The 26,840-nt window shown below is 47.4% G+C and overlaps 8 protein-coding genes across 8 annotated transcripts; 5 read left to right on the forward strand and 3 right to left on the reverse strand.

Moving 5' to 3' along the window:
• Positions 1-384: 384 nt before the first annotated feature.
• Positions 385-2,716, forward strand: N7511_006111 (Mis6 domain protein; the record flags this gene model as incomplete). The annotated part of the gene is made up of 4 exons (XM_057128488.1): positions 385-400; positions 457-504; positions 562-1,589; positions 1,640-2,716. 4 exons carry the CDS (start codon positions 385-387, stop codon positions 2,714-2,716), a joined length of 2,169 nt encoding a protein of 722 aa, XP_056983044.1.
• A 132-nt stretch (positions 2,717-2,848) lies between these two features.
• On the reverse strand, positions 2,849-3,732 carry N7511_006112 (post-initiation translation factor DPC29; the record flags this gene model as incomplete). The annotated part of the gene is made up of 2 exons (XM_057128489.1): positions 2,849-3,474; positions 3,528-3,732. 2 exons carry the CDS (start codon positions 3,730-3,732, stop codon positions 2,849-2,851), a joined length of 831 nt encoding a protein of 276 aa, XP_056983045.1.
• A 187-nt stretch (positions 3,733-3,919) lies between these two features.
• Positions 3,920-10,142, forward strand: N7511_006113 (AP-1 complex accessory protein LAA1; the record flags this gene model as incomplete). The annotated part of the gene is made up of 2 exons (XM_057128490.1): positions 3,920-8,518; positions 8,571-10,142. 2 exons carry the CDS (start codon positions 3,920-3,922, stop codon positions 10,140-10,142), a joined length of 6,171 nt encoding a protein of 2,056 aa, XP_056983046.1.
• Positions 10,143-10,368: 226 nt separating this feature from the next.
• On the forward strand, positions 10,369-12,237 carry N7511_006114 (uncharacterized protein; the record flags this gene model as incomplete). Its single annotated transcript, XM_057128491.1, has 4 exons — positions 10,369-10,559; positions 10,616-10,891; positions 10,942-11,609; positions 11,666-12,237. The coding sequence occupies 4 exons, from the start codon at positions 10,369-10,371 to the stop codon at positions 12,235-12,237; spliced, it is 1,707 nt and encodes a 568-aa protein (XP_056983047.1).
• A 287-nt stretch (positions 12,238-12,524) lies between these two features.
• N7511_006115 (purine-cytosine permease family protein) lies at positions 12,525-14,175 on the reverse strand (the record flags this gene model as incomplete). Its single annotated transcript, XM_057128492.1, has 4 exons — positions 12,525-13,010; positions 13,070-13,709; positions 13,774-13,947; positions 14,006-14,175. The coding sequence occupies 4 exons, from the start codon at positions 14,173-14,175 to the stop codon at positions 12,525-12,527; spliced, it is 1,470 nt and encodes a 489-aa protein (XP_056983048.1).
• Positions 14,176-14,540: 365 nt separating this feature from the next.
• Positions 14,541-15,737, forward strand: N7511_006116 (uncharacterized protein; the record flags this gene model as incomplete). The annotated part of the gene is made up of 1 exon (XM_057128493.1): positions 14,541-15,737. The coding sequence occupies one exon, from the start codon at positions 14,541-14,543 to the stop codon at positions 15,735-15,737; it is 1,197 nt and encodes a 398-aa protein (XP_056983049.1).
• A 281-nt stretch (positions 15,738-16,018) lies between these two features.
• Positions 16,019-17,412, reverse strand: N7511_006117 (CCDC90 family protein; the record flags this gene model as incomplete). The annotated part of the gene is made up of 2 exons (XM_057128494.1): positions 16,019-16,203; positions 16,257-17,412. The coding sequence occupies 2 exons, from the start codon at positions 17,410-17,412 to the stop codon at positions 16,019-16,021; spliced, it is 1,341 nt and encodes a 446-aa protein (XP_056983050.1).
• Positions 17,413-18,858: 1,446 nt separating this feature from the next.
• Positions 18,859-26,769, forward strand: N7511_006118 (tetratricopeptide repeat protein; the record flags this gene model as incomplete). Its single annotated transcript, XM_057128495.1, has 26 exons — positions 18,859-19,936; positions 20,010-20,225; positions 20,275-20,303; positions 20,357-20,552; positions 20,622-20,854; positions 20,906-21,111; positions 21,165-21,619; positions 21,676-21,738; positions 21,813-22,022; positions 22,079-22,150; positions 22,207-22,508; positions 22,564-22,584; positions 22,637-22,780; positions 22,831-22,932; positions 22,991-23,207; positions 23,261-23,429; positions 23,541-24,084; positions 24,135-24,305; positions 24,387-24,516; positions 24,568-24,647; positions 24,707-24,803; positions 24,866-25,093; positions 25,153-25,334; positions 25,386-25,493; positions 25,547-25,900; positions 25,963-26,769. 26 exons carry the CDS (start codon positions 18,859-18,861, stop codon positions 26,767-26,769), a joined length of 6,414 nt encoding a protein of 2,137 aa, XP_056983051.1.
• Between the last annotated feature and the right edge of the window lie 71 nt (positions 26,770-26,840).

Raw genomic sequence — 26,840 nt, forward strand, 5'->3', positions numbered from 1 at the left:
TCAGCAACCAAATCTGTAGACTATGAACTTCAGTATTGGTCATAACCACGTAGATCTATCACGAGAAGGCGAAAGAAGAGATGGCTACAGAGTTGTTGATAGTTACCGGATTAGGCTTAGGGCGCTTTCGTCGCGCCCACGTTCATTTCTCTATGCAACTGCCAGGGAGATCTGCGCCAAAGCATCAATTCCTGTGTCTTTGTTTCAATGCTTAAATTTTGTTCTGTACATCAACTCATGCTTGTGGCAGCCACTACTTCGCGTAATTGAAGCCACGGCGCGCCATTCTGCGGCTGCGCGTCAACATCAAGCCTTAACGCAAATGCACCCTAGGATTGGAAAGCAAGTCAATTACTGGATTTTATTGCGACCAAGCCTGTAAACATGACGACTGGTGCAGGTAATTTGTGGCCAACTCGAGTTCCTCCAATCAACCAGTGACTGACAACTTTCCAGACAACCGGTCAAGCAATCTGCTTGATGCAGTTGAGCACTTGGAAGCTGGTATGGCCAAGACATAGCCCTGAGAGAGCGGGACGCGATACTGATAGTCTATGGCAGTTGCATTCGTCCCACCGAAGCAGAGGTACACAGATGTTAGCCAACTAACCAAAACGATCGCTTCAGACGCGTACGACAGCGGCATTCCGCAATCCGCGCTTGCACGTCTGCTGAAGATTCTGACCACGAAAAACAATCTAGATCAAGGCACAGTGACTTCGCTGGTCAAAAATCTGTACCCACAAGAGAGAATTGTGTCAAAAAATGTTACGAGAATTGTTTGCTGTCTTGGGCCTAGCAAGAACAAACCCAGTCCTGCAACACAGGCTTTGCTGTTGCGCTGGTTGATCCTCTCATATGATATACTCGAAGAGAGATCACATCTATCAAAGCTCTATGCGGTTCTTTTCAACCACCTAGATATGATCAGTTTGCGCAAGCCCTTGTGCCACCTGCTTTCTGTTATTACGAGGCGAAAACATGTCAAACCCTTCCGAATTCAGGCATTGATGGAGCTCATCCAGATCTCCGGTGGTGATGACAAAGAATTGATCAGTCTCCTTCGGATCTTCAAAAACTACTATCCCGAGATCATCTTGGGTGATTTCGGCGGATCGAAGAGAAATGCTCTTTTCTTCAAACATCCTGACCCTGAATGGTCAAGCCATGCAAAATTAATTCAAGATCAAAACGCAGAAAAAGTACAAACAGGCCAGCAATCAAATTTTCAAATTGTCCATCGGGGGACTGTGAAAAGAAGCAGAATCGAGGTGGTTGTTCCGACTTTGCAAACTTCACGGGTATCCTACAAGCAGACATCAATTGAGGAACTTCGTGATATTAGCCATTTCGTGGAAAGTATTGAGAAAATTGAACTTCCTAATCAAATAATCTCAACATTAGGCGATGGAATGGCCCAGAAATATCTTCACCTGGTTCAATCTGAAGCTGCATATCATCGTCTCAATGAATGGCTGAGAAATTTCCTGGAGGACAAGCTTGACATGATCCGCGAAGATGAGGATGAAGAGCCAGAAACACTATCATATGTATTGGAATTTGTTGTCGGATATGTCTCGTTCACTAAGGTATGTTTTCAACTAGGCCATGGCCATAACAAAAGCTCACAGAAGCTTAGGATCTCCCATCCTCAATCCGGTCATTTTTGAAGTCCTATCTGCAAATATGGAATGGCAAAGATAACCGTGAACATGTCTTTCGACTTCTTCAATATACCCCAATTACATCTTTCGACTCTTTACGCAGCGAATTACTATCCCCCCTGGAGTCTGCCGCGCTAGATGGAAGCCTAGAATCTAGAACAGCATTGCTAGGCTTCTACTCAACACTGATCTCCCAATGGGGCATCAGCCTACGATCAGAACCAGCAACACCAGAACAATCCTATCCTCTGAGCCAGATGATTTTACACGTCGAACTTCTGGCATATTCTATCCTGGAGTTTCCCCCAGATGAACATCAGAAACCCTTCAAGCCAGCGGCAAACTCCGTACTCGACTTTTACAAGGCTCTAGCAGATCTCTTCTCGCATGCACCCGAAGACGCCCGATTCCGACTTACCATTCCCTACGCTCAAACAGTCTACACTCTCGCCTTCACGCCAAACATCTCCGTGATCTCAAGTCTTGAGTCCATCCTAGCTATCTACAAAGGCGCATTCGAAGCCTCCGTCAGCTCACAGGTCCTCCAAGCACAAGGCACCCCAGCCTACGGAACCGACCTGGTATTACGATTCAACGGGTATGTGATGGACATGTGCAATATACTATGGCGCAACCGAGCCCTGAATACAGAAGACCCGAACGCATTGGGCTGCCTTGTCCCAGCACAGACGGTCACTGCCCTGGCAACCTATGTCCGCGACATGAACGAGGCTGCAAAGCACTATGACCGTGAGAATGCATTCAATATTACTCTTACATCGGCATTCTCTCTCAGTCACCACGCCGCCTTTTGCAATTTGTCTGCCGCTTGTTTTGCGGAGGTTGAAGAAGATCAGGATATCACGGGTGACCGTCCAAAATTGGGGAAGCCGGTTACCCACAAAGCACTTGTTGCACTGGAGAAGGATGGCGGTGCTAAGATGAGTTGGCAAGAATATCGCGTGTATATGTTAGATTGGCTAGAGACTATCGGGTCTCGGGGTACTGGCATTCTGATGCGAAGCACGATGAAAGCTTTGCGCAAGGAGTAGTGAATGGGTTTGACTCTAATAAACCAAGAAATGAATATGCACAACGCCACTGGAATGCCTGGTATCTATCGCTATACACATATTGTACATTGTTCGTCCTCGAAGTGAAACAGTCTCAGGCTATGCTCGGACTCAAAACTTCTCGGTCGAGTTCAAGTATATATCTTGAACACTGGAATCTTCACGCAAACCGCTTAAAAGATCTTCAAGGGCCTTGATATGCTCTCCGTCCTGCACCTCAACCATGGTATCCGCATTCGGATCCCAGAATATTTCCAATTCTTCAATTTCGAGGCCAGATAGCTTGGCAAACGTCTCACCAACACTTTTCGTCTCCGAAGGGTTAGTGAGTAGCACTAGGCGGCCCTTATCGTCCGTAGTGATGTCCGCCGCACCAGCTTCGATGGCCTGATCAAGATAGTCGTCTGGATTCGTGCCGTCCTTCTTCTCGAAAACCACCTTCCCCTTCTTTTCAAAGAGATATGTAGTCGGTGTAACAATCCCTCCATTGTCTTTGATCAAATAACGAACATCTTGGAGTACCCGCGCCTTCTGATCGGTTTGACATTCGACAACTGCAGCCACGGAGCCTGGTAGCATGGCCTCAATCGTAACGCTCTCTAAGGCTTGTCCTGACACACTTAATCCCTGCCCTCGTAGGATTGCGGCTTCGATAATAATCTTGGGAATGGAGGCTCGTTTCGCATTCGATAGTGCAAGTGTCAGTCGAGGATTGTACTTCGGGTCAGGACCCCACACTAATAGACAAAGTTAGATATGTGTAAATTCTGCAGTTAAATAATATACGGACTCTGTGTAGCATTGGCAATTTCCTTGCCAACCATTGCACGTTCTTTGCTTTTCGCCTTGTCATTCCGTGCCTTGTCATGCTTGATTGTTGACCATTTGTTATGACCGGAAAACACATTGCTGGAAGTGCTGAAAGACCGACATGTTAGACAGGTATATTCCGCCTGCTGGAGCGGTCGCAGTAACCTGCTGAGCCGGAGAGCCATAGTGCTTTGGAGGAAATTCGAGATCCGATGCGGAGCGTATACATTCCTAGTAACGGGCCGACTGTTTGTCCGACCTCCGCGGACGGTGAGGACACACGATAAGGAGATGTTGACGCAACTGACCAACGTTCACCTTTCTCCCTTCTTTTCTAATTCTATGGGGCTACACTTGCCCTGATTCTATCCAATGTCTACTTCCGAAAATGCCCCGGCGCCCCCTCCTCAAAGCGATGTTCCGGAGCTCGACGTCCCTAAGCTCCATGCGCTCCCCTCCGAACAACAGGACCTCTACATGCTCACTTTCACGTCCGACCTCGTACAATATATCTCTGGATTGGAACCAGCCGAGGTCTCCTCCCAACAAAAAGATCTCAAGAAGGAATTGTTCAAGATATTAGCCCTGCCCTCACCGACTATCACTCGAGTCCTCCGCAACAACCTAGGACGATGTTTTGGCGCAATCCTCAGCAAAGGCGATCGCGGCATCCTCTTCGAAACAATCACAGACTTACTGGGAATCTTGAACGCTAGTAAGAGTGAAGCGGAATTGAAGACCAAGTTCGCAGCGGCGCATTGTCTAGGGGAGGTCTTTGCGACAGTCGGCGAAAGTGCGTTCATGCAGTCGAATGTTGCGACTTCGGCCATGATCAAGCTCCTAAAGTCTGCTAGCAATCACACTGGTCTTCGAGGTGTTATCTTTGCCGTGCTGCGCAAGATCATCGTTGGAATTGGTGTTCCGCTCGATGAGACCACCGCGCGCGACATCTGGAAACAGGCCCGAAATGCTGCTACTAGTGACAAATCTACCTTCGTTCAAGTGCACGCCTGCCGATGCTTAGAGCAGTTAATTGTCATGGAGCCATTTTTCGATAATACAACCGACTTCGAGAATCTCAAAACACTCGTGTGGAAGGTTATCGACAGCCCTGCGGCGCCGGTGCGTCATGCTGTTGCTGCTGTTCTTGGCCGAGCACTTGTCAAATTGCATGCGACAGAAGCGCATATAACAGCTACACCAAAGCCAAAGTCCAAGAAGACGAAGCGGATGTCAAAGAAGCCTACTTCGGGACTGGGCGACGAGGAAGAGGCAGAGATGTCCGAGTCACCAGCCCCTAAAAAGGCTGATTCCCGTCTTTATTTCCTTCTCCCAGACCTCTTAAGACAACTTTCAACTCAATATTTGAAGAGCACGACGTCGAATCGCACACGTGCTGGGATCTGCATATGCTACAAGTATATTCTGCGCAATTTGGGCGATAAGATTGTTGAGGAACGCTATGGGCAAATCGCGACGAATTTGCTAGTCGAGTTGTTGAACCATCCTACGGTTACATACAACCGATTTCGTCTTCTCATGACTAGAAAGTTCATCAAGAGCATTTTGGAAGATACCATTGGACGTGAATTACTGCGCGAAAACAGTCAACTCAGTGCGGCCAAGTGGCTAATAAATGATATTTTGAAAGACTATCCTCAGGTCATCCAGGAACGCCGCGAGCCAAGCAAGTACACTTTGACTAGCGCAGTCAGCGCCTTGTCTTCATTGATACAGTCACTTGGCTCTGCCTTCACTGTTCATGGGGATAGCTGTCGTGATGCCCTACTTCAAGTTCTTCCGCACCCTAGCTACACCGTGCAGGTTCACACTGCGCACTGTTTGCGCAACTTTGTTCTTGCTTCTCCCCATCAGCTACTGTCCTGTGTTACGATCTGCATGAACAGTCTGAACAGGGAGATTGGACAGCTAGGTACTCCGCGCCAGTCACCTCGACGATGTGTTGGATATGCAAATGGGTTGTCTGCAATGCTCAGCACTTCACGTCTGCAGCCGCTCTACGGTGCAGTAGATGTGTTTGCGCGTGTTTTCACACAAGCCACCGATCTCCTCAAGACCAGCAGCACTTCTGAGCTTCGCGTTGCGAGTATTCAGATTCAAGTGGCCTGGATTTTGATTGGAGGTTTGATGCCTCTCGGGCCAAGTTTCGTCAAAATCCACCTCTCTCAATTGATGCTTCTCTGGAAGAATGCATTGCCAAAGCACCTTGGCAAGGAGAATGCTGCTCAACCTGGTAATCTAGAAATCAGCTTCCTTACCCACGTGCGAGAGTGTGCTTTAGGCTCTTTGTTGGTTTTCATGGAATTCAACAGCAAATTGATAACGGCAGATGGTGCCAAGAGGATTGCTGCAATGCTGCAGAATACCGTTGAATTTTTGGATGACCTGCCCAAGCCCAAATCTATGGAAGACATCTCGCAACGACTGTATCCTTCTCTACAATTGCAGGACTACACAACTATGGTCCGCCGACGTGTCTTGCAGTGCTTCTCCAAGCTCGTGCATGTCCACCCACCCAGCCATGGTGACATTATCTCGCAGTCCAGTCTTCTCAGTTTGGCTATCTCGTCTTTTGCAGATCCAGATGCTCAATACAAACAACTGGAAAGTTCCATTTCTGGCTCCGCTGGACAATTTGACGGTCTATGGGATTTGTGTGATAACTACGGCTTTGGCGTGACGGGACTGTCCCGAGAATATATTCGTCTCACCTTGTCTGGGACACAGAAAGATGAGAAGGGCCCTGCTTGGTCTGCACTTGACTCCGTCGACCAAACCGTTGATGATGCTTTGACTTTCCCTATCTGCGAGGCTAGTGAACACGACGCGGTCCTTCTATATAGTCTTCGGGACGGAGACTCCCTTGCTGTTGATCCACCAACAACTGGTGTTGTCAACTCCGCAATTGAGCTGTTCTCTGTGGCTCTCGCTCTTCATTCGCCCAAAATTCAAGAAAGCAGCGTCGAACAGATCGCCACGTTCCTCACTTCCCCAGGCTTGCAGAGGAACCCTGGCAGAAAAGCAGCATTGGTAATCAATATCTCTGTTGCCCTACTGCATGCCTTAAAGGTTGCCGTCAAAGAAACAGACTTTGTGGCTGGCAAGCTGAACCAATCGACCGATAAGATCTTCCAAGAGCTTCTTCAGAAATTCGTTACGAACACTGATCCGATTGTTCGTACGATTGGCGTTGAAGCACTGGGACGGCTTTGCGACAGCGCTGGAAATGCTTGTACCAACACACAGGTAAACTGGCTGGTTGATACCATTGTCGAGAACAGAGAACCAAATGCTAGGGCAGGATGTGCCGCTGCTTTGGGATGTATCCATGCGCAGATTGGTGGCATGGCAGCTGGTCTGCATCTGAAAACTATTGTCGGTGTCCTAATGTCTTTGTGCAATGATCCTCACCCCGTCGTCCATTTCTGGGCTCTTGGGGGATTGGAACGAGTCGCCAATTCTGCTGGGCTGACATTCTCACCATTTGTCTCCGGCTCCCTGGGTATGATTGCACAGCTGTACAATGCTGACACACACAATGAAGAAGCAGCCGCATTGGCCACTTCAAATATCGAGATGTCTTTCTTGACACCTGTAGTGATCAGCCGATGTGTGGACTCGCTCATCAACGTCCTTGGTCCCGACCTGCAGGACATTGCCAAGACTCGCAATCTTATCTTGACTCTGCTCCGCCAGTTCCAGCTAGAGGAGAATTCTGCACTGGTCACCGAAAGCTCCAGGTGCTTGGACCACTTGTCGCTCTATGCCTCCAGCTATGTTGACTTTGCTGGATATGTGAAGCGCCTGCAAAGCGAGCTCCGCGCTAATAACATCCTTATGAGGGATGTAGCCGTCCGCGGACTGAACAACCTGATGAAGCGAGGCGCTGCCTCTGTGATACAGACAGTAGGCCAGTCCTTGGAAGATGATATTTGGCTTGCCTATGATGATGCGCCTAACAACACGTCTTTGAAGTCAATGATTCAAGACTGGCTGCAACAGACTGCCCTGACTGAAACAGAAGCATGGATTCAGCGCTGTCAGAATATTATGACCAAGACACGTCACAAGGTTGAACCTGTACCTAGCACAGCTGTTCAGGCTGCGGCAGATATTCCAGATGACGAGGTTGCTGGCTTTGCGTCTGCTGTTGCTGGTGAAGGGCAAGGTGATATCGCCAGTGAAGGTGTTTCTGGTCAAGAATTGTTAAAGTGGCAGACACGTAACTTCGCCATGAGCTGCCTCTCTGAGCTTTTGGCTACCGTCCAAGAAGCTATCCTGCCAGATTCGGCTATCCCGGCGGAACTGGCTCTCCAGAAGAATGTCGGGGACATTGTCCGGATGGCCTTCTCGGCATCGACCGCCAATGTTATCGAGCTGCGCGTCTGGGGGTTGAAAATCATTGACCAGGTTCTCAAGATGTTTGGCAAGACCCCCGATCCTGACTTCGCCGAAGCCTCGCTGTTGGAACAGTATCAAGCTCAGATTGGATCGGCACTTACACCCGCCTTCGCAACTGATTCATCTGCAGAACTAGCTTCGGAAGCGATCAATGTTTCAGCCACCTTCATCGCCACTGGGATCGTCACAAATGTCGATCGCATGGGCAGAATTTTGAAACTGCTAGTGCTGGGCCTGGAAAACTTCGCAAAAAACCCAGGGACTACTGAAATTGGAGATCTCAAAGGCTTGAACTCCAATGCCCGTGTGATGGTGAAACTTGCCTTGTTCTCTGCTTGGGCTCGGCTGCAGATTGCCAGTATCGAGCATGAGTATTTGAACTCGGTGGTTCAACCTTATCTTGCGAAGCTCACTCCCCTTTGGTTGTCTTCTCTACAGGAATATGCTCGTTTGCGATTTGAGCCTGATATTTCTGGTAGTCTGGGAACAAGCACTAGTGGCGACCTGGATGAGGTTTATGCTGCTCTCAACCGTGAGACTTTGTTGAACGTAAGAATTAATCCTATATCCTCCTTTTCCAACATTGCTAACGACATTCTAGTTCTATCAAGACACATGGCTGTACCTGGTTGATGCAATTGCTGGCCTTGTTGAAAAGGACATCGATTTCGTTTTCGATGCTTTGGATGGCAAATTGCAACAGCCTGAGGAGCCCGAAGAGCCTAGTGGTGAAGATGACAAAGGGAAAGAGAACAAGGTTGCAAAGAAGCAAGAAGACAAAGGGCATGATATCAATTACCGCGAAGAGCCAGTTGCATTCTTTTTCGTCTTGTTCGGATTAGCCTTTGAATCACTGGTTGATCAAGGAACGTCGACATCCCAGCGTTTGGAGATTTTGCAGGCTTTGAAGAGAATCTTGAGGCCTGTCATATCTGGAAATGCGATCTACCAAGACGCAATTTTCACCGAGACAATGGATACCTTCGACCGTCTAGTTTTGACAGAGACCACTCCAATCCAAACAGTCATTGTCGAGATCGCCCAGAACTTGTCATTAGATCACCCTGCGGCAAAGGGTGATCAGGAACGCAGCGACCACCTTTCTGATGACATTGAGCAACTCTTCGAACTCACAAGAAGCATTATCTTGGTTCTCGCTGGAATGCTTCCTAATCTTCGCGAATCAACCCCGCTTGCGCGATTCAATGTCACTTCAGACGAGTCTCTTACCCTTATTCGTTTGGCACTGCGTTCTCTCGTCGACGTCGCATCGGTCTTCCCATCTATCATTCGTAACGATCTTCACGCATGCATCCTGCACATCTTCACCACCATCCTGGCCACGGGAATTTGCCAACATGGCGTTGTACCCCAAGCTCTTCCAATCTTCCGGCAGTTCATCCACACTATCACAAACACAACAGAATCGCCTGAGGACCTTGAAGTAGTGTCGTTCCAACTCCGCGGATGCCTCACGCGCTTCCTGACCATTCTCACTATTGCCCAGCGACGAGAATCGGACATCTCCATTCCCTGTGCCAAGAACACTCTTCTCGCCATAACCTTCCTTCTTACTGCCGGCGGACACGTTATCCCGCCACAGGATCCCGTCCTCATCCGAGTTTTGGACGAGTTCCTTGACTGTCTTCAGGACGTTGGACTCGCTAATGTGGCAGCCAGTTGCATCCGCTCCATCCTTGTTAAGCCAGGTTCTCGTTCCATCACGGATGATGTGATCAGCCGATACCTCACCCCGCGGTTGATCGCTTTCCTTGTGGCCTGTCCAATGGACAACGGAGATATTCCCAATGACCCCGAGAATTCACGCACAGTGATTGCCCGCACATTAGTCTCGTGCATTTCCAACACCACTTTCACTGCCTCGGAACTCCCTGCGGCCATCTCGCTTGTCATGTCGGCCTTGCTGGCCCGTGCGAAACGTGAAGGCGAGTCTGTGCATAAGGAGTCCGCTGGTCATCTCCTGGAACTCGCAAAGGCAGATCAACTCGTCTTCCGAGCAATGGTTGCCTCTATGAACGCAGACCAGAAGGGACTCCTAGAAGAAGTCCTCCGTAGTGTCGGCGTTGGGGCTGTTGTTTCAAAGTCTGATATGAAAGCAGAAGACAATGCCCCGCAGGCTGCCCCTAGTATCGCATTACGCATGGATTTCTAGTACATTCCAAGCAACAGTGTATACAGTATATAGATCAAACGAAATGTTTATGATATTCACATCCTTTCACTGTAACCCAAGAACGCGCTTATCTCATTCCCGCAATCAGGTGACATCAATTAATTTTACTTCGTCTTCAGCTTTCTGGCTTTGACTTGGACCCCATTTTATGATATGATTCCTCTCCTTGAAATCCCTGCGTTATAAGAGGTCACCTCTGATTGAAATGCCACCGGATCGAGGCCGTGCCTCGCGGGCATGTACTTCGTGCAGGAAGCAAAAGACCAGATGTTACGAGCCCGGAATACCTGGGCGAGCCTGTCTTCGCTGTGATCGACTCCGTCAAAATTGTTCGCTTGTCCAAATTGATGCGTCGGATGAGGAATCGATAGTGCCTGCTTCTGGTACGGATGCTCGGTATGGTCCCAGTCTCATCTATGCCTCTGATTTTCCTCGTACTCATATGTTTTTAGATTGGAACGTCTGGAAAGGTCTGTGGCTGCCCTGCTCGATCGACTTGGAGAGGGCCCTCCAAGAACTCCAGGCCATGAGACTAGCAGACCTTCCACCGCACAGACAAACCCGTCTGATGCGCCGTACGAAGAGACGGAATCTTCCGCGGCTCCGATCATGGTCATTCGCGATCTGGCAACGGATCCCGGCCCTAAACAATCTTCCGACATCCGGTCAATGAGTGCAAATTTGGATGATCTTATTGCGCCTGATCTTGCACTTGCGCTGATTACTATGTATGCTGCACCGTCTTTCAGAAATGGGCATGTCAATAACTATTTCCCAGTTTCCTCGAGTATTACGGTCGGTGGGTTCTTTTTGACCCTGAATGCGAGCCAACTGAGCTTCTGCGCCGCGTTAAAAAATCACCGCTTTTGTTTTGTGCTTGCTCTTTGATTGCTGTGCGGCATACTTCCGAGGACCTCGCTGCGAGTCTTGCACCTAAGCTTTACGAACATGCCCGCTCCCTGGCCTCGACCACACTTTTGCTCGCCCCACAGTCAATTGAGTTCTTTCAAGCGGCCTTGATTCTCTCAATGTGGTCGACGACAGTTGGCCAAGTCCCCTTGAGTATTGATAGCTGGCTTTTAAGCGGATTTGCTCTGCAACATTCACAGTCAAGTCCGCTATTTACGGTAGTCACAACCCAGTCCCATCCCCCAAATAGGTTGGACGAAGCAACTATGGACCGTTGCTATCTATGGAATCATCTCTGTCTGGCTCACATGCATTACTGTGTTGGCACAAGTCGTCGATCAATGTTACAGCCCTGGCAGATTGAAAGATGCCGCGCTGTTATTGATTCCGACCACGCGATTAATTTTGAAGTTCGCATGGTTGCTGAGATTTATCTCTACTGGACCGTCTACGAACACTTGATACAGGAGTCAGTCGACTTACTGAAATCAGTGGCAGCTTTGCAAGCATGGAAACGAAAATGGGAATTCGTTCTTGGTGGGTTGTTTTCTTCTCTTCTGCTAACGACGACCCCTGTCTAACACGGCTCTTAGATCAACCAAGATCTCAATTCTTGTCCATGGGCTTCCACTTCTCCCACCTCCTTTTATACGAACATGCTCTCAAATCCAAATCCGCCCGAGCCAGAGAATCAATCGTGTCAGAAATGATCCGCCACTCCACGGCAATAGTTCAACTAGCCATGGACACAGTAGACGAGCGAACCCGCCATTTAACTGACCACATCTACCACATGATAACATTTGCAGCAATTGTCATTTGCCGCCTATCAACTGGTTACCAAGAACAAGTCGCTTCAACGCATAGTATCGATCAGCTGGATTCTTTAGTCCATGATCTCGTTCAATGGCTATACTGCATTGGACTGCCCTGTCATGCAGCACATACTCTAGGCAATATCATTGCCAAGGTTCATCAGAAGCTCAGACCTCGAGTAGAGGCATCGACACCGGATGCACCGCCTGACGATATATCGGGTGACTTTAATAATTACTATTTCCCCGAGTTTCTTGGGTTGGGGATGTCTGCGGATGGGAATTGGGATCTTCTTTCTAATATGGAGCTGTTTCAGCAGAGTTCAGAGAGTTCCAGACGGCCTGATTGATGGGGTCAACATAATCATATGAGCACCTTCAACCCATGTTCAATCTCACTTCAAACATATCTTTTGATGGCTCTGGTAACTGAAATAATTTCAAACTTGCAACTATTACAACATGGTTTGCAGGACCCGAACATGATATATTTATCATTTTTGAACTAACATCAACTGAGGTACCTGATCACTGAACACGGACAGAAAGCGAGAGAGATAAGAGGCAGGAGAGGAAGACACCAAATTAACTAGAGCATACACAATGTGGTGCCAAAGAAAGCGATTTCAACAGTAGCTCACTTGCCTCCATGTCGTTTCTCAATCCACCGAAACAGTGGAAAAGTGACACCCGAAAAGGCAAATGTCAATTCATGTCCAATATTGGCACCTTTGCTACCAATCAAAGATGCAATAGGAGATTCATACCATGCCACCTTCATGCCGAGTGCCGCGCCGAGGAAGCCAAAGGCGAATGCCCCTATTGCTGCCCATCCAAAAGGCAGATCCGCAATGCTATTCCAAGCATCAAGATTATATCCGTTCCATCCCCTTCGGAAAATGAAATGCTCTTCCATAACCAGTGTAATATGAATGACAGTCCAATATCCGATGACACTAAGCAGTGTTTGCAGGGTATCAGAGAAATATCTAGCCGCAAAACAGCCAATTATCACCGCTGCAATGGATCCAAACGTGACTAGAACCACACGGGGAATACGTAGAGCCCATGGCCCCATGTTCTGTGCATGAAGGGCAAATGAATAGTTATTTGGAATATTGTTCTTTGAGAGGTCAGCAAGCGTGAAACAAGACAAGGGATGTGTGTGGCCGGTTTACTCACGGGGATGGAGCTCAATGCTGCTAGAACCATCAAGAACTTGCCGAATCCCCCAGCAGGCTTCAATGCCATTTTCAAAAGACCCCCAATTGAAGAATCTGTATAAGCTTCTTTCCACGCCGCATCAGTCATGGTCCCTGTATACAAAGCAGCACCTAGAGTCTGAACAAGTACAGTAGGAATGAAAATTCCAACATACGTAGCACTGAAGATGTGCCATTGTGGAGTACCTTTAGGCATCCGCACATTGTAGTCAGCAGCACAGTTAACCCAAGAGACAGAGAAGGAAAATATTGCCGCTCCATACGTCAGTATAGCAGCAGCTTTATCAGATCCTCTCAGACCGGCATGATCATCTCCAGTGAAATGAGATGCACCCGTACCTGCTGCCACACACCACACAATCAACGGGGGAATCCAGATAAATGTATCGAGTTTGTGAATCCAGCCAATTCCAAGAATGCATATCACCCAAACAGATACACATATGACTATCACACCGGCCCATGTGGGAAACCGGCCATCGGAAAGGGCGTTGAGGACGACTGCTCCAGAGATAGAGTTGATTGCGTTCCAACCTGTTGTTGCTATCATTGAGAATATGACAACAAGCATGTTGCCCCAATAGCCGAATGAGTATCGCCTGACAGTCAATGGTGCGTATCAATATATATACAAGTGGATGGTTGAGGCGAAAAGTCACTCACGAGAAAGTTGTCATGCGCAATCCCGTCAATCCGAATACTGCCGTCCATGCTGGAAGAAAATCGCTTACTATATTCACTACCAAGATGACGACGAAAGAGTCCCAGAAAGAGAGGCCAAGTGAGCCTCCTAGGGAGCCAATGTTGAGTGTAGCCACTGCCATGTTGGCACTGAACCTATATGAGCATCATGCATTAGTCTAGTGAAATGGAAGGCAAAATGGAATCATCATACCAGAAAGTAGCGGCATTCCAAAATCTGGTGGTATTCTGTATCCGCTCTTCATCGGTGACCCGTTCGATGCCACCCTCTTCGATGGAGAATCTTCCATACCATGGCTGAACAGGGTGTTCCGCTTCTGGCTCCGACTGAGTCTTTTGAATGGATTCACTATAGAGTTTCATTTTCATAGAGTTTCCAAATGTCAAGCGGAACTGATCGAGTAGTTCAATCTAGTCGGGGACACCCCCTTTCTATACCTCGCTCCCTCCCATTTTATACCAATAATTCCCGACCATACTCTCCCAATAGACCATTCATAGCTTTGAATTCATTGATAAGCATATTCTGGGCATATCTGACGCCATATTGAGCGTATCTGGCTTGATACTTATCCCCGCGGCATACCGCGGCATGCCGGACCGGGAAGCCCTAAGAACAGCAAGATACGTCCACTTCCCCAATTTTCGTCAAAGATAAAATCCCTCAAGTCTGCATTTTTTTCTTTCTCTTTGGAATTGTCACGCAAGTCATCTCCCAAGTCAACCCAATGGAACAGCACACATTTTGCCGTCGAGGTCTCGGCCTCCGAGGCGTTGACGACCAGCGCGTCTCACCAGGCTACGTGCTATATGCACCTCTAACCTCGAATACGGTCCATCTCATCTCAACGGCAGGTAATGAAGTCCACCGATGGACTTTACCCCACAGAGCAGGCCGGCATGCCCGAATCCTCCCAAACGGTAACCTAGCATACAACGGCGCACACCCAGACGCACCCGGGCTGTTCCCAATGTGGGCGAAATATCGCGGCGGAGCAATGATGCAAGTAAGCCCAGACGGCGACATAGTACGGCAGTACTCAGACCCACTGGCACATCATGACCAAAACCATCTTGACGACGGCACAATCCTCTATACAACCCTGGAGCCTCTGAGCAGCGAAGAAGCATCCCGTGTACAAGGCGGCATCCCAGGCAGCGAAGCCCCAAACGGCACTATCTACGGCGACTGCATCAAGCTTGTCCAGCCATGGGGATCATCTACAGCCTCCTCATCTTCCGACTTCAACGGCGGCGGTGGAAATGGCGGCGCGAAGCTGCTCTGGTCCTGGCGGGCGATCGATCATCTCGACCCAGCGGTCTTCGCTGCACACCCACATTATCCACGCGAGCATTGGCCTCTGATCAACAGTGTTGCCTTTGACTCCGAGGGAAACATCATCGCCTCGTCACGCAATGCATCCAGCGTCTTCGTCATCAGTCGGGCAACAGGTGAAGTATTGTGGCAACTGTCTGCGCCGACGGTCAGTCAGCAACACTGTGCTCACCAGATCAATGAGGCGGGTGACATCCTCATATTCGATAATGGTGTTTTTAGGCCTGGGCTGGCTGTTCCTTTTTCGCGCGCTGTTATCGTTTCTCGAGAAAAGGTTGTTAAGTGGGAGTACAAGGATCCTTCGACGGGGGGCCTAGGTTTCTTTACGCCGTTTATGGGGTCTGCACAAAAACTAAAGAATGGGAATGTTTTGCTGTGTGAGGCGTTTGATGGCCGTATTATGGAGGTTTTGGAAAGCGGAGAGATGGTTTGGGAATTTGTTGTCCCTCAATTGGGGGATTATAAGAGGGTTATGAGGAAGGATGAGTTGGATGAAATGGAGAAGATGGGATTTGATTGTTTGAGCAATGCAATTTTCAGGGCTTACAAGTATCTGCCAGAGGATGTTCCTTGGGTAAAGGGTGAGTGATGGCTGGAAAGTGGCTCTTTGAGAAAGTCTTTTTTATGTCTTGTTATAGCATTATTTTGGTATAGCATTGAGAATCAGCTTCTTTCTAGGAAAGCCTCATGCTTGAGATATATTTATTGATAAATATTGTTGCCACGAGATTGAGTTTAGTCTATATGGTGATACAAGTATTGTACATGGGCCAGTACATATGTACATAGAGACAGGCCGAGACAAAAGAAAAGAGAAAATGAGTCTTTGGTATGTAAAGGTAGAGAACGAGAACGTCCGGTGTTTGAGGATCAACCAAGGGATTCGCCCAAATGGGCCTCGGAAGTAGATGGAATAGTCGTAGTGCCATTTTCGTGAACAGTCCTGGTTTCTGCGGCGATTTCTTTGGTTACGACTGGCTTTTCTATCTCCTTGGCCTTTGCGGGCTCAGGAACCTTGCGAGTGGACGCGTATTTCAGGAAAACAATGATCATGACTGTCGGAATAGTTAGCCTCAAAAATCCAAATCCGGTGAATTCGAACGCTTACAGGCACAAATGGCGATGGTCAAAGCTGCACGTCGCGTCAGAATCCAACGAAGACCTTCGATCTCGCTCTTTCCATCACTGTTGAGCGAAACAGTGATCTTGTAGTTTAATTCTTGGACGGAAGTGTCGATAGTCCGCTGCTGTTCACGCGTGACCATTTTGTGGTCGTTGAACATGCCCTTGATTTCGTCTCTCATGCCTGCCAGTTCCTGGCTGAGGCGCTGCGAAATAATATCCGTATCGTGTTGCAATTGCGTACGCGATGAGCGTTGATGTTGCACTTCCGAGTTGCGGGCTGTCTGAAGCGATGACTGAAGCTCTGAGCATGCTGCTTTGAACAAATACTCTTCATTTTCGACGTCAGATTTGGAAGTCAGGCTCTCGTTCGCAAGCGTAAGATTATTCTGTAAAATGGCCCGCACAGCTTTCATGATAGTAGTCGAGTGCTCATTGCTAAATCCTCCTTTGGAGAGTTCCTGGACTAATGAGTATGTATCAAAGTGATGTACATAGGGTGCCGGGGAGAGGTGTGGCGGGCGGTCATCAGAAGAGGAGGATTCCCCAGATGGAGTTAGATAGACAGACGGCGGTGGCATATGAAGAACTTCATCAAATGGCGTTTGGCCAGAGAATGGGGCCGATTCAGCTTTCTCTTCGGGTGAGCTCCCGGAAGTGGATGTCGATGAAGCCGAGGCTTGGTCCTGCTCGGAACTGTCCTCTACCCCAGACTCTTCGTGTGGTTCTCGATCTGTGGGAGGATCCTCCTTTTTTGGTTCGACTGATTCTTGCTGATCTAAATTTGGGCTTGGTGATGAAGAGGTGTTTGCGGCATCCTGAATGTCTTGGGATGGGTCCGAATGCGACTCCTCCGGAGAAGCTTCCTCCTGCTCGGAGGTATTTTGTGTCTCATCCAGGGCTGGTATTTCCTCCGGAATTTGATCAGATGAAGCCTTTTTTAGTCGGGACGCTTGAGATGCACTAGGCTCGACGGCTGGACCATAGCGCCGCTGGTAGGCTTCGCGCTCATGCCGGCGACCGGTATGGAAATAGCGATTAGGAGTGTATGGGAGTCGTAGGGAACGGTATGTGCTCGGTTCGCAAGAACGGATAGCGCGCATCAAATTTGGATAAAGAAACGGGAGCCTTGTGGTAGCCATGACGCAAGATTGAAGGAGTGTTGAGCTATGAAGAAGACAGACTATTTTCCCGCGGACGAGCTTGGGTGACGTTGATCCCCCGCGGGAATGGTGATGAGTCAGCAATTAGCTAGCACATGTGCAGCCATTGGACATTTGTATCTTCTACGATCTACATATAAGTTAAGTTAAAGAATGAGAATGAGAATTAGCCTTAACTTAATACTAACATGAAAGTCACGATTACAGTATTCGGCAAGCGAGAGGTCCATCTAGCGGTACATGAAGGCATGATCTAGCTATAAGACTACCTTTATTGCGAGATTTAGAGATAATATATCTCAATAGAAAGAGATTCTACTCTATGACTCTACAATAGCAAACTGGAAATATAGGGATTTGAGAATGTAATTTTCCGTATTCAAGGTTGTGTTCAAGCTGCACTGCTTGCCTACTTTGGGGTCTGTTCTATGAAAGCCTACTTACAAAGCTAGGGCATTTAACTTAACTACTTACAAGTCACGGGATTACCTAAAAAGGCAACAAATTTTCAATATTTTGGTCGACATGGCTATCACGCGACACCCTGCCTTTTATCTTCTAGAGTATATGAGGATCACATGGTTTCTATTGGTGTTCCAGCCCTGGAGGCCCAACAAGTGCGTCTAATAATAATTGTTTCATAATTAGAGTAGTTGGCTGGTAAGCTGAGGAACTGAAGCCATGAAAGCCAGGATCCAGGTCCCAAAAAAAGTACTATATGATAGCAAGTACTCAATCAACTGCATCCCGCATGATAGAAGCACGAAACTTGATGCAAATACAGCAAACTGTCCCGTCTAGCAGATCACTGGTCACGTGATAGGATGTCTTTTTAGAGTTCGGCCGCATTTAACCGGCATATTAACCGAAGTATAAACCAGCAAAAGTCTCCTTACACTACTATTACATTCACTAGCTTGAAGGACAGTCTTCAGCCCGTCCTATCTCAGAAACTTCATATATAGGGATGACTTCTTTGATTTGTTTACCGAGTGATAACTGAGTAGTAATTAGATACTTCGATGTTTGCTTGCCTATTGAAGCTGTGGGCCACGAAGCGTAGGGGAAGCTTCTGCTACGGTATTGCCACGAAAATCAGTGTTTGGGTTTGTTGTTTTGAGTGCTCTACCAACTACCATCATCTATCTACCCACTTCCCTCATCCATCCACCCACGTCCCTCATCCATCCGCCCACGTCCCTCATCCATCTACCTAATTCTTCCTATCCCATCAGAGTCAGTGTGATCTCCATACTACGATCAAAAATCTGTCTTGTTGCTTATTGCTAATATGTGCCTCCAGGGCCCGTTTCCCTCGGCCGACGCTATCCAAACAACCGGACGAAGCCCTAGCCCAAGCCTCCATTGACCCCAAATTGCGAGCTTGTCCTTGTTTGGCCACTCAACCACTTAACGGAAGCCATCATGGGGCCCGTACAGACTCCGTGGACCTCAATCCTGTTACAGAAAAAGCCTGGGTTGCATGAGTACAATCATGCCCTCAACAACGTCGAGAAATACTACAGCCGCCTTCATACCGCTATGCAAAGCGAGAATGTCCGCGACCAGCTATCTCTAAACCCAGACCAAATCCATTCCCGCCTTCTCAAGTCCTTTGAAATACTACGCACTAAGCAACTGTCAGGTCCTGTTGCAGAAGAAATACTCAAGGTCATGGTGCTCTCCTTCGTTAACGATGACATCTTTTCTCCAGCACAGGTGATTCAGCTTGTTGGCTCCTCCCTCCCAATTATTCCAAAACAGTCACTTCATTCTCAGTATCTTCGCGGTGTCATTGACATGCTACTTGCATCTCAGGGCCTGCTGGACCACTTGGTGGCCAACGAGGAATATTCTACTGTATTCAAAACCTGGTTGTCACCAGGTAACAACCTACCCACCTCTATCCTTCGCCGTGCGGGTGCCAAAATCATATCCGTTTGCAAGGCATGCTCCGCAGACCATGGCACTGCCTCCATCTCTGAGAGCTGGGATATTGCTGTTCAATTAGAGACATCTCTGACTTCGCTTGAGAAATCTCACGCTGAAAACTCCAAGCACGTCTCAGTCAAGAGCTTACCTCCCTTGGAGACCATGAAAGCCTTAACACTGGACGACAAAAAGTCCCATTCATCGCAACTCAATGAACAGCCTAAGAATGATCTCCTGATCCCGGACGAGACCCTCGCACAGCTACGTCTTTTCGATATTAACATTCCAATTTCTTCTCGCGGAATGACCCTCGCCTGTGAGAAAATTCAAACCGAGATACTTCCACAGCTTTTGCGCTGCGCTTTAGAGACATTTCCCTGCAGAATGTGTCTAGATAGACTAAGTGGAGGACTGAGCCCTCTCGACTTGGTCATTCCAACAGAGCCGCAATCAGCCGGGAGCACAACGCAGCTTGATTATGCTCAAGAAATCTTCGGAAAGCGGATCGGCCTTTGGAAAGTCCTACTTTCCGATACTGCTCTGAAGTCTGCAAGTATTTTAGCTGACAAAGGTACAGTTGATATTCTTTTTAAATTTCCATGAGCCATGGGCCGTGCTTTGAATGGGGTTCTAACGAATTTTAGCGTCTCTTTCCGCCGTCGTTCAGGCTCTCAAAGCCCTTTCAAGTGGTCAATGGTCTGGTAAGAATCTGTCTCGGCCAATGGGGTCCAATAAGCAGAAGAATGCACTGAAAGTCCCGGTCATGGGAGCTACTGCAAACTCTACTGTTTCAGTTTTGTGGCAGATTGATGTCGGGTTCTATGACGAGCTTCCGTGGGTTCAACAGCATGTCATAAAAGGTAAGTGCTTTGCTTCAAGAGGGTATGCAGCATGTATTAATGTAATTAGTATGGCAAATCGTAACCTCGATTGCAGAGGTAAGCCCTCGGCTACAAAAAGCGATTGACAGAGATACTAATTCAGATTACAGCTTGAGAACGCGATCGATCAGGTTATCTCGGTTCAAACCTCCTATTCCCTTGAACACACTGCGCTCTGCTTGGTACGGCCAGCTAAACAATTCGATGGAACATGGATTCCACAACAATTTCAAAACGTCAAAGGCTCTCACCCAAAACCGCTCGAACCCAATCTGAATACAGGTCAAGTTTTGATTGGGATGTCAAGTACGGGTTCCATCCAGAATACATCTTTCATCTAGACTGAACTACAAGCTGACTTGATTGGTTACCCAGACAAATTTTACAGTTTCAATGAGCCACTTCTCAACGCGCTTCTTGATGGAAACAAAGATGCCGAGTTTCCATTTGAGCTTTCCGCTCAAGAGCTACAAGTTGTTAGACACTTCAGTACCTCCTCCTTGATCTTGGGACGAAGTGGCACCGGCAAAACATCTTGCTTATTGTTCAAGATGCTTGCGAGACATCTTTTCAAAAAGTTTCGTTCTGAAGAACATCACGCCCGACAGGTAGGTTATTTCTTATCTGGATATTAGCAGCAAAAGCTGATAGACTTCTAGCTTCTTTTGACCCGCTCGGCCTACTTAGCTTCCAAGCTGCAAAGTTATGCAAAGACCTTGATTGACACTCAAATGAAACCCACTTCGAGTCCCCCAGGTAGAGAATATGACCAAAATCCGATTTCTTTCTTTGCTCTCGGCCGTGAACATTTTCCAGTCATCTGCACTTACGACAGGTTCCTCGACCTAATGGAAATGACCCTCAGGTTTGGATAATATACCTTCCCATTTTAATTCAAGTTTTACTGACTTGTTTTAGAATGGCGGATCGAAAGGACTTTTTGCATGGCATGGATTCCAACAAGTCGAAATACATCGACAACCAAAAAGTAAAGTCGCGGGTAATTGATTTCAATGTTTTCAAGACCGAATACTGGGGCTGCTTATCCGGACTGGCTCCGAGCTCTTGTTCCCCAGAGCTACTCTTCGCAGAAATCATGGGTGTAATCAAAGGTTGCAGTCTTGTTGCAAAGAGGCTGAAGGTTTTACAGCGTACTGAATATGTTTCCAAGAATGCAAAGATGTCTCCTGCCTTCGCTTGCGAGGCTGATCGAGAGAAGGTCTATGTGGCATTTGAACGATATGAAAAGCAGAAGCGACAGCGAGAAGAGATCGATGAGCTGGATCGAGTTACTTTACTTCTGAAGTCTCTTAGAAACAACACCACAATTGCAAGCCAGGTCCAGTGTTGCTTTGAAGAGATCTATGTTGATGGTATCCCATGCTCTAACTTCCTTCTTGCTTGATCAGTCTAGCTAACACTCTCTTAGAAATCCAAGATCTTCGCTGTCTTGACATTGTCTTGCTTTTGGGCTGTCTGAGTGATGCCCGCGGTATTCATCTTGGTTTGAATCCTCTACTCTGGTCACATCTCTTGTATTTGATTGACTAACTTGGCCTCCTACAGCGGGCGATACCGCTCAGTGCATCTCCAAGGATTCGGTGTTTCGATTCCCAGAGGTCAAAGACTTGTTCTTTGATCACTACGAGATCACCGCTAAGAAGCTGAATCAACCCCTTCTCGCTCGGCCTGTTCAGTTCTCATTGGCAAAGAATTATCGTTCTCATCAGGGGATTTTGAGCTTCGCATCATGGGTTATGCAACTGCTTTGGAACGGTATGATGAAGTGTCATTTTTACCCAATGTCAAGTCTATCTGGCTCACCTTCATAGGATTCCCCCAGACAATTGACAAGCTAGAGCCAGAGATTGGCGAGACTGGAGGCCCGAAGCCCATTGTATTTGGTTAGTTTTCTCCTGATCCAAGGCGTTGATTCGAGTACTAACGTTTTAACTCACAGCCGGGTTTGACTCCTCGATTTTGTCCGCCAAGATGATTGGGCTCGTCAAACTCAATGATCAAGTAGCCAATTTCGGTGCTGAGCAAGTCATCATCGTCCGAGATGATCTGGCAAAAGACAGGCTTCAATGCCAAATTGGCGAAATTGCACTCGTGCTCACAGTTCTTGAGAGCAAAGGCATGGAATTTGACGACGTATTGATCTACGACTTCTTCGGAGGCAGCGAGTTGAGTAGCAGCTACCGCTGTTTGTATCAGATTGCCGCTTCCTCGCGGATTCAATTTGACCCTCAGAAACATGCTGTCAGTACCTCCCACAGAAGATATTGTTTGTGATACTAACATGATTGGCGACTAGGCCCTTTGTTCTGAACTCAAGGTGAACTATATAGTCTCTGATGCCAACGAAGTTTACTGACCAACTATCAAAGCACCTTTACGTCGCCGTCACTCGAGCAAGACGACAGCTTTGGTTTATGGAGATTCAGGAGAAAAGCATTGATCCCATTCTTCAGGCACTATCGACAAGTGGCAGCCTCGAGCTTGCTGAAGTTGTCAAGCAAAAAGATCCAAATGTAAGATTTCTACTGATTTACAACAAGCCTGAGCTAAAATAAAACAATAGGTTGCTGAAATGGTTAGAGTTCTCCGAGCTGGAGGATCCGTGGACCCTGACAGATGGTTGAAACGCGCACTTCACCTGCTGGATCAGAAGAACTTTGCGGATGTAAGTTCATTATATGCAGCAGTTTTACAAATAAATTGTGGTTAACAGATATTTCCAGGCATTGTTTTGTTACAAGAAGGCAAAAGACCTTCCAGGAATTGCACGCTCCCAGGCTTGCCTCTATGAACAAGACGCAAGAGCTTACAGAGCAGCTGGTGATTTTGAAAACTCTTCAATCTGTCTTGAAAAAGCAATCCCACTTTTCCGGGAAATTGGCTTTATGGAACAGGTTGCATCCTGCTACGAAGTACTTGGGCAATTCGGCAAGGTTGCAGGTTTGTTCTCGCGCAGATAATCCTACTCAAGAAGATACTAACGCACGTCATAGAAATATGGGCAGGTCTTGGTCAGATTGAAAAGGCCGTGGGATTTTTTGAAAAGGGCAAAATGTTTTATGATGCCTGCATGTGCTATCATGCGTGCGCCGACTACGAGCAAGCAGTCGATGTTCTGCGCCGCGGTGAGAAATTTGATGAACTGATTTACTATTTCAATCAGTAAGTATGATGCAAATACATTTCTGGCATTCAAATTCACTGGCTGGATTAAAATTCAATCTCCTTCGAAATTAATTTGGTCAAATTGCAAAGAAAACTGACTCTTGGTAGAAACTGCCAATATCTAAGCGCGACTACGCGGGTTCGTTACTCCCGACTATGCAACATTTTACTCAAACAAGGGCGAATCTCTGCCAATTTGAGACTCGCCACAATCAATATGCTCGGAAATGATGACACTAAGGTGGCCTTCTTCAGAGAGTTTGAGATGTGGGATCAGCTGCGCAGTCTCTTCTACACGAGTAGAAGGTGGTTCGAATATTATGAGCTATCACTGGCAGTAGGTGATCTTTCTGTTGCCTTGCAGACGCTGTTACGCTGCGGACTTTTGCCTACCACCGACAAGCAGACTGTTCAGCTTCTTTTCCACTACGTTATGGCAGAAGCATTCCATTGCCGCAATGCTAATAGCAAGGCACGTCGTATCGAAGAGCAAACCAATATCTTGAGGGCTGTTAAAACAACCTGGCTTGAGCCTTTGGCCAAACAGTGGATTGAATTGCAAAATTTTAGCGAAGAATTCTCTGACCCTGATGCTTCTATGTCCATAAAGAAGCTGCCAAATGGAGTTTTGAAGGACTTCCTTTGTCTTTATGTACGTTTACAACCTATTTCGAGTATTGCTCACAAACCTAACCTTTCTAGGCCGTCACCTTTGAGTTCACCATTTTTGTTCGATCTAACGGATCGCTTTTGCCCATGGACATGCTATCGCGAGTTTGCAAGCTGATGCAGGAATTTGAGGAGCAAATCAATGCCTATCCCAGTTGCCTGGCTCTTGTCTTTGGTATTTTTGCCGATCCAAAGCAAGACACGGTGCCCATCTTGCTCAGCTGGTCCCCTCTGAGACGATTGAGTCATATGAATCCTATGCTTTCTGATTGCTGTTCTATGCAGGATATGCTCAAGTATGCTAGAAGGGTTACTCAAGACAAATTCTGCGCCGCATTGTCCTTTTTCCATGAGACCGCTTCGGTTCACATGAAGATTGACCACCCAGTGCCATGTAACAATCAAGTTTTTAAAGGTATGAAATATCGCTGTAAGTGTTTAAACTATGCTGATTAATTTTATTTAGGTTACTGTTCAAGGACCGCTGAAGATTGCTCCTTTAGTCATGAAAGGATTTCAGATGAGATGATTTGTGTAAAATTCAAGGTTAGTTCAAAAGATGATGAGCTTGCTGGTGTTCTGCGACTAATGATGACAATATTCAGTATCTTCTCGCTGTTGCGGATGTTTTTGCAAAGATCACACCTCTTTATAGAGGGAGATATCTCACAGAGGAATGGAGCAAGCAGTTCCTAGGGCGCAGTAAGTCCAACAAGTCTGTCAGAAGCTGCCCGAATACCGGTTCTAACATATCTATCTAACAGGAAGACATTGGGTACAAAGGGTCCAAGATGAGCTACTTATTGTTGGCTCAATTGATCAATCGGCTCTAGCGATTGCACAGCTTCGATGCACTCTGTACAATGACCCAGATTTCATGGTTACCGCCTACTGCCTTGAAGATCTGCTCTATTATCGCATGCAGAATGAGTGGAGAAGTTACTGCACTTTGACCTCATTCTTAGACAAGGTTCAGCAAGCTCAAACTCTTGGTAAGACAGCGCCTAGCTAAGCTCAAAAGTTTGATTAGGGTATTGAACTTCATTTATAGGACCTCAAACGGGACAACGATTCCATCGACAATTGGTGCATAGAATTGAACAGAACATTTCCTACAGCCAACGCAGTATGGAAGAAAGCAGGACATTGCCTCACCCACTCGCAGTTCCTTTGGCTGGCTTGAAGGCAGCCGAGAGGATTCGCATTGCGATTGACAAACGTGCCTCGGACTTTGTAAGTTTTAAGTTCTTTTTCACTGAATTTATGTATACTAATATCACAAAGCCCGCCGCGGTCCAGGTGTTTCTTCAATGCCTTGAAAAGAGCATTGTATCCTCCCTTACTCACTTCCACACGATACTTTCTGTGCTAGAACTTTCGGCCACATATGTTGTGCGTTTATCTGACCATTTTTCAATGAACCCCAGCTAACAATGAATTTCCAGCTTGCTATGTCAAGCCCAGACAGTGCAATTGCAGTGCCCTGGTCCTGGGCTCTCTTGCATCTTCCTACGGTCATGTTGTCTTCAAGCAAAAGCGAAATCAAGGAAAGAAGCAAGCGTGTCTACTCACAGCTGCTCATTTTAATTGTGTTCACTTTGTGCAAGACTGTCAGCAGGCTGGAAGCGACAATCAAAGAGAACCCACTCCACTTCCTCCAAGGCAAAGGATCCTGCGACATTACTCCCGTTGTAATGAGACGTCGTTATATCGATTTTCTCACTACTATCCTTCTCAATTTTCAAAATTGGCCCAGTCCACCAAAAGGTCTCAAAGAAATGAGCACACTGATTCACAAGGTATGCAAAACGTCGTGGGAACAGCATCGACAGAGAATCTAACTAACTAATTACAACACTAGACGGTGAAAGCCAACCTCCCCACAAACATGCATCTCGTCTTTTACAGCCATGACGCTTTCAAACAGACTTGCATTCGGGAATACGAGATGTACAATGAGAAGGACATGATTTGCGTTGTTTCGCTCGAAAACAAAGACACTCCGCCCTTGTTCTTGAAAACAATGGTCCAAAACAATGCAAAGTACTGCAAGCTCGATGATATCCTGCGCGCTTCGCATGCGGTGGAGCAAAATTCTGGCCTGGCAGATCAAGCAGGAGAAACTCCTAGTATCGAGGAATACACTGGATACGAGCTCGACAGGATCGTGAATCTCCAAAGATGCTGGCGGAAGGTGATGAGCGTCTTCCAGATAAACCGCTGCTTCCGAGAATCCCCCGAAGGGAAACTGTGTCAACAAGTGCATGAGCTTACGTGCAAGGCTCTGCCCATGGAGCTGCATACCTTGGACCGAATTCGCATCCGCAAGGTGCTGTTCACAGATTGCATCAAGGTGATCTGCGAGATGGAAGTTCAACTCGCAGCCCTGCAGCAGTTGACCAATAAGTGGCGCCGTCATTTCAACAACTGTCCCTCTACCTCAAACCTGGAGGCACTATCCACGCTCCGTGGTGAGATTATCTTGGTTGGGAATATGCTTCAAGTTGTGAATAAGTCTTGGTCCCTCAAAGGACTTGAGAAAGTGCTCGGGTCAGTGAATGACACGGTGCTAGCTGCCAGTGCTCGAGATTCTCAACGGGCTCTGTTGGCTATCCAGTATGACATTGGCAATCTCATTGACAAGATCGATGATGTCGCAAGCAGCTAAACTGTCCTCTACAAATTCCGCCTGTTCGATTCAGCTACTCCAAAGATAACAGAAAACGCCCAAAAAAAAGT

Source organism: Penicillium nucicola, assembly GCF_028828085.1.
Source record: "Penicillium nucicola strain IBT 29836 chromosome Unknown utg000006l, whole genome shotgun sequence".
NCBI lineage: Eukaryota > Fungi > Ascomycota > Eurotiomycetes > Eurotiales > Aspergillaceae > Penicillium > Penicillium nucicola.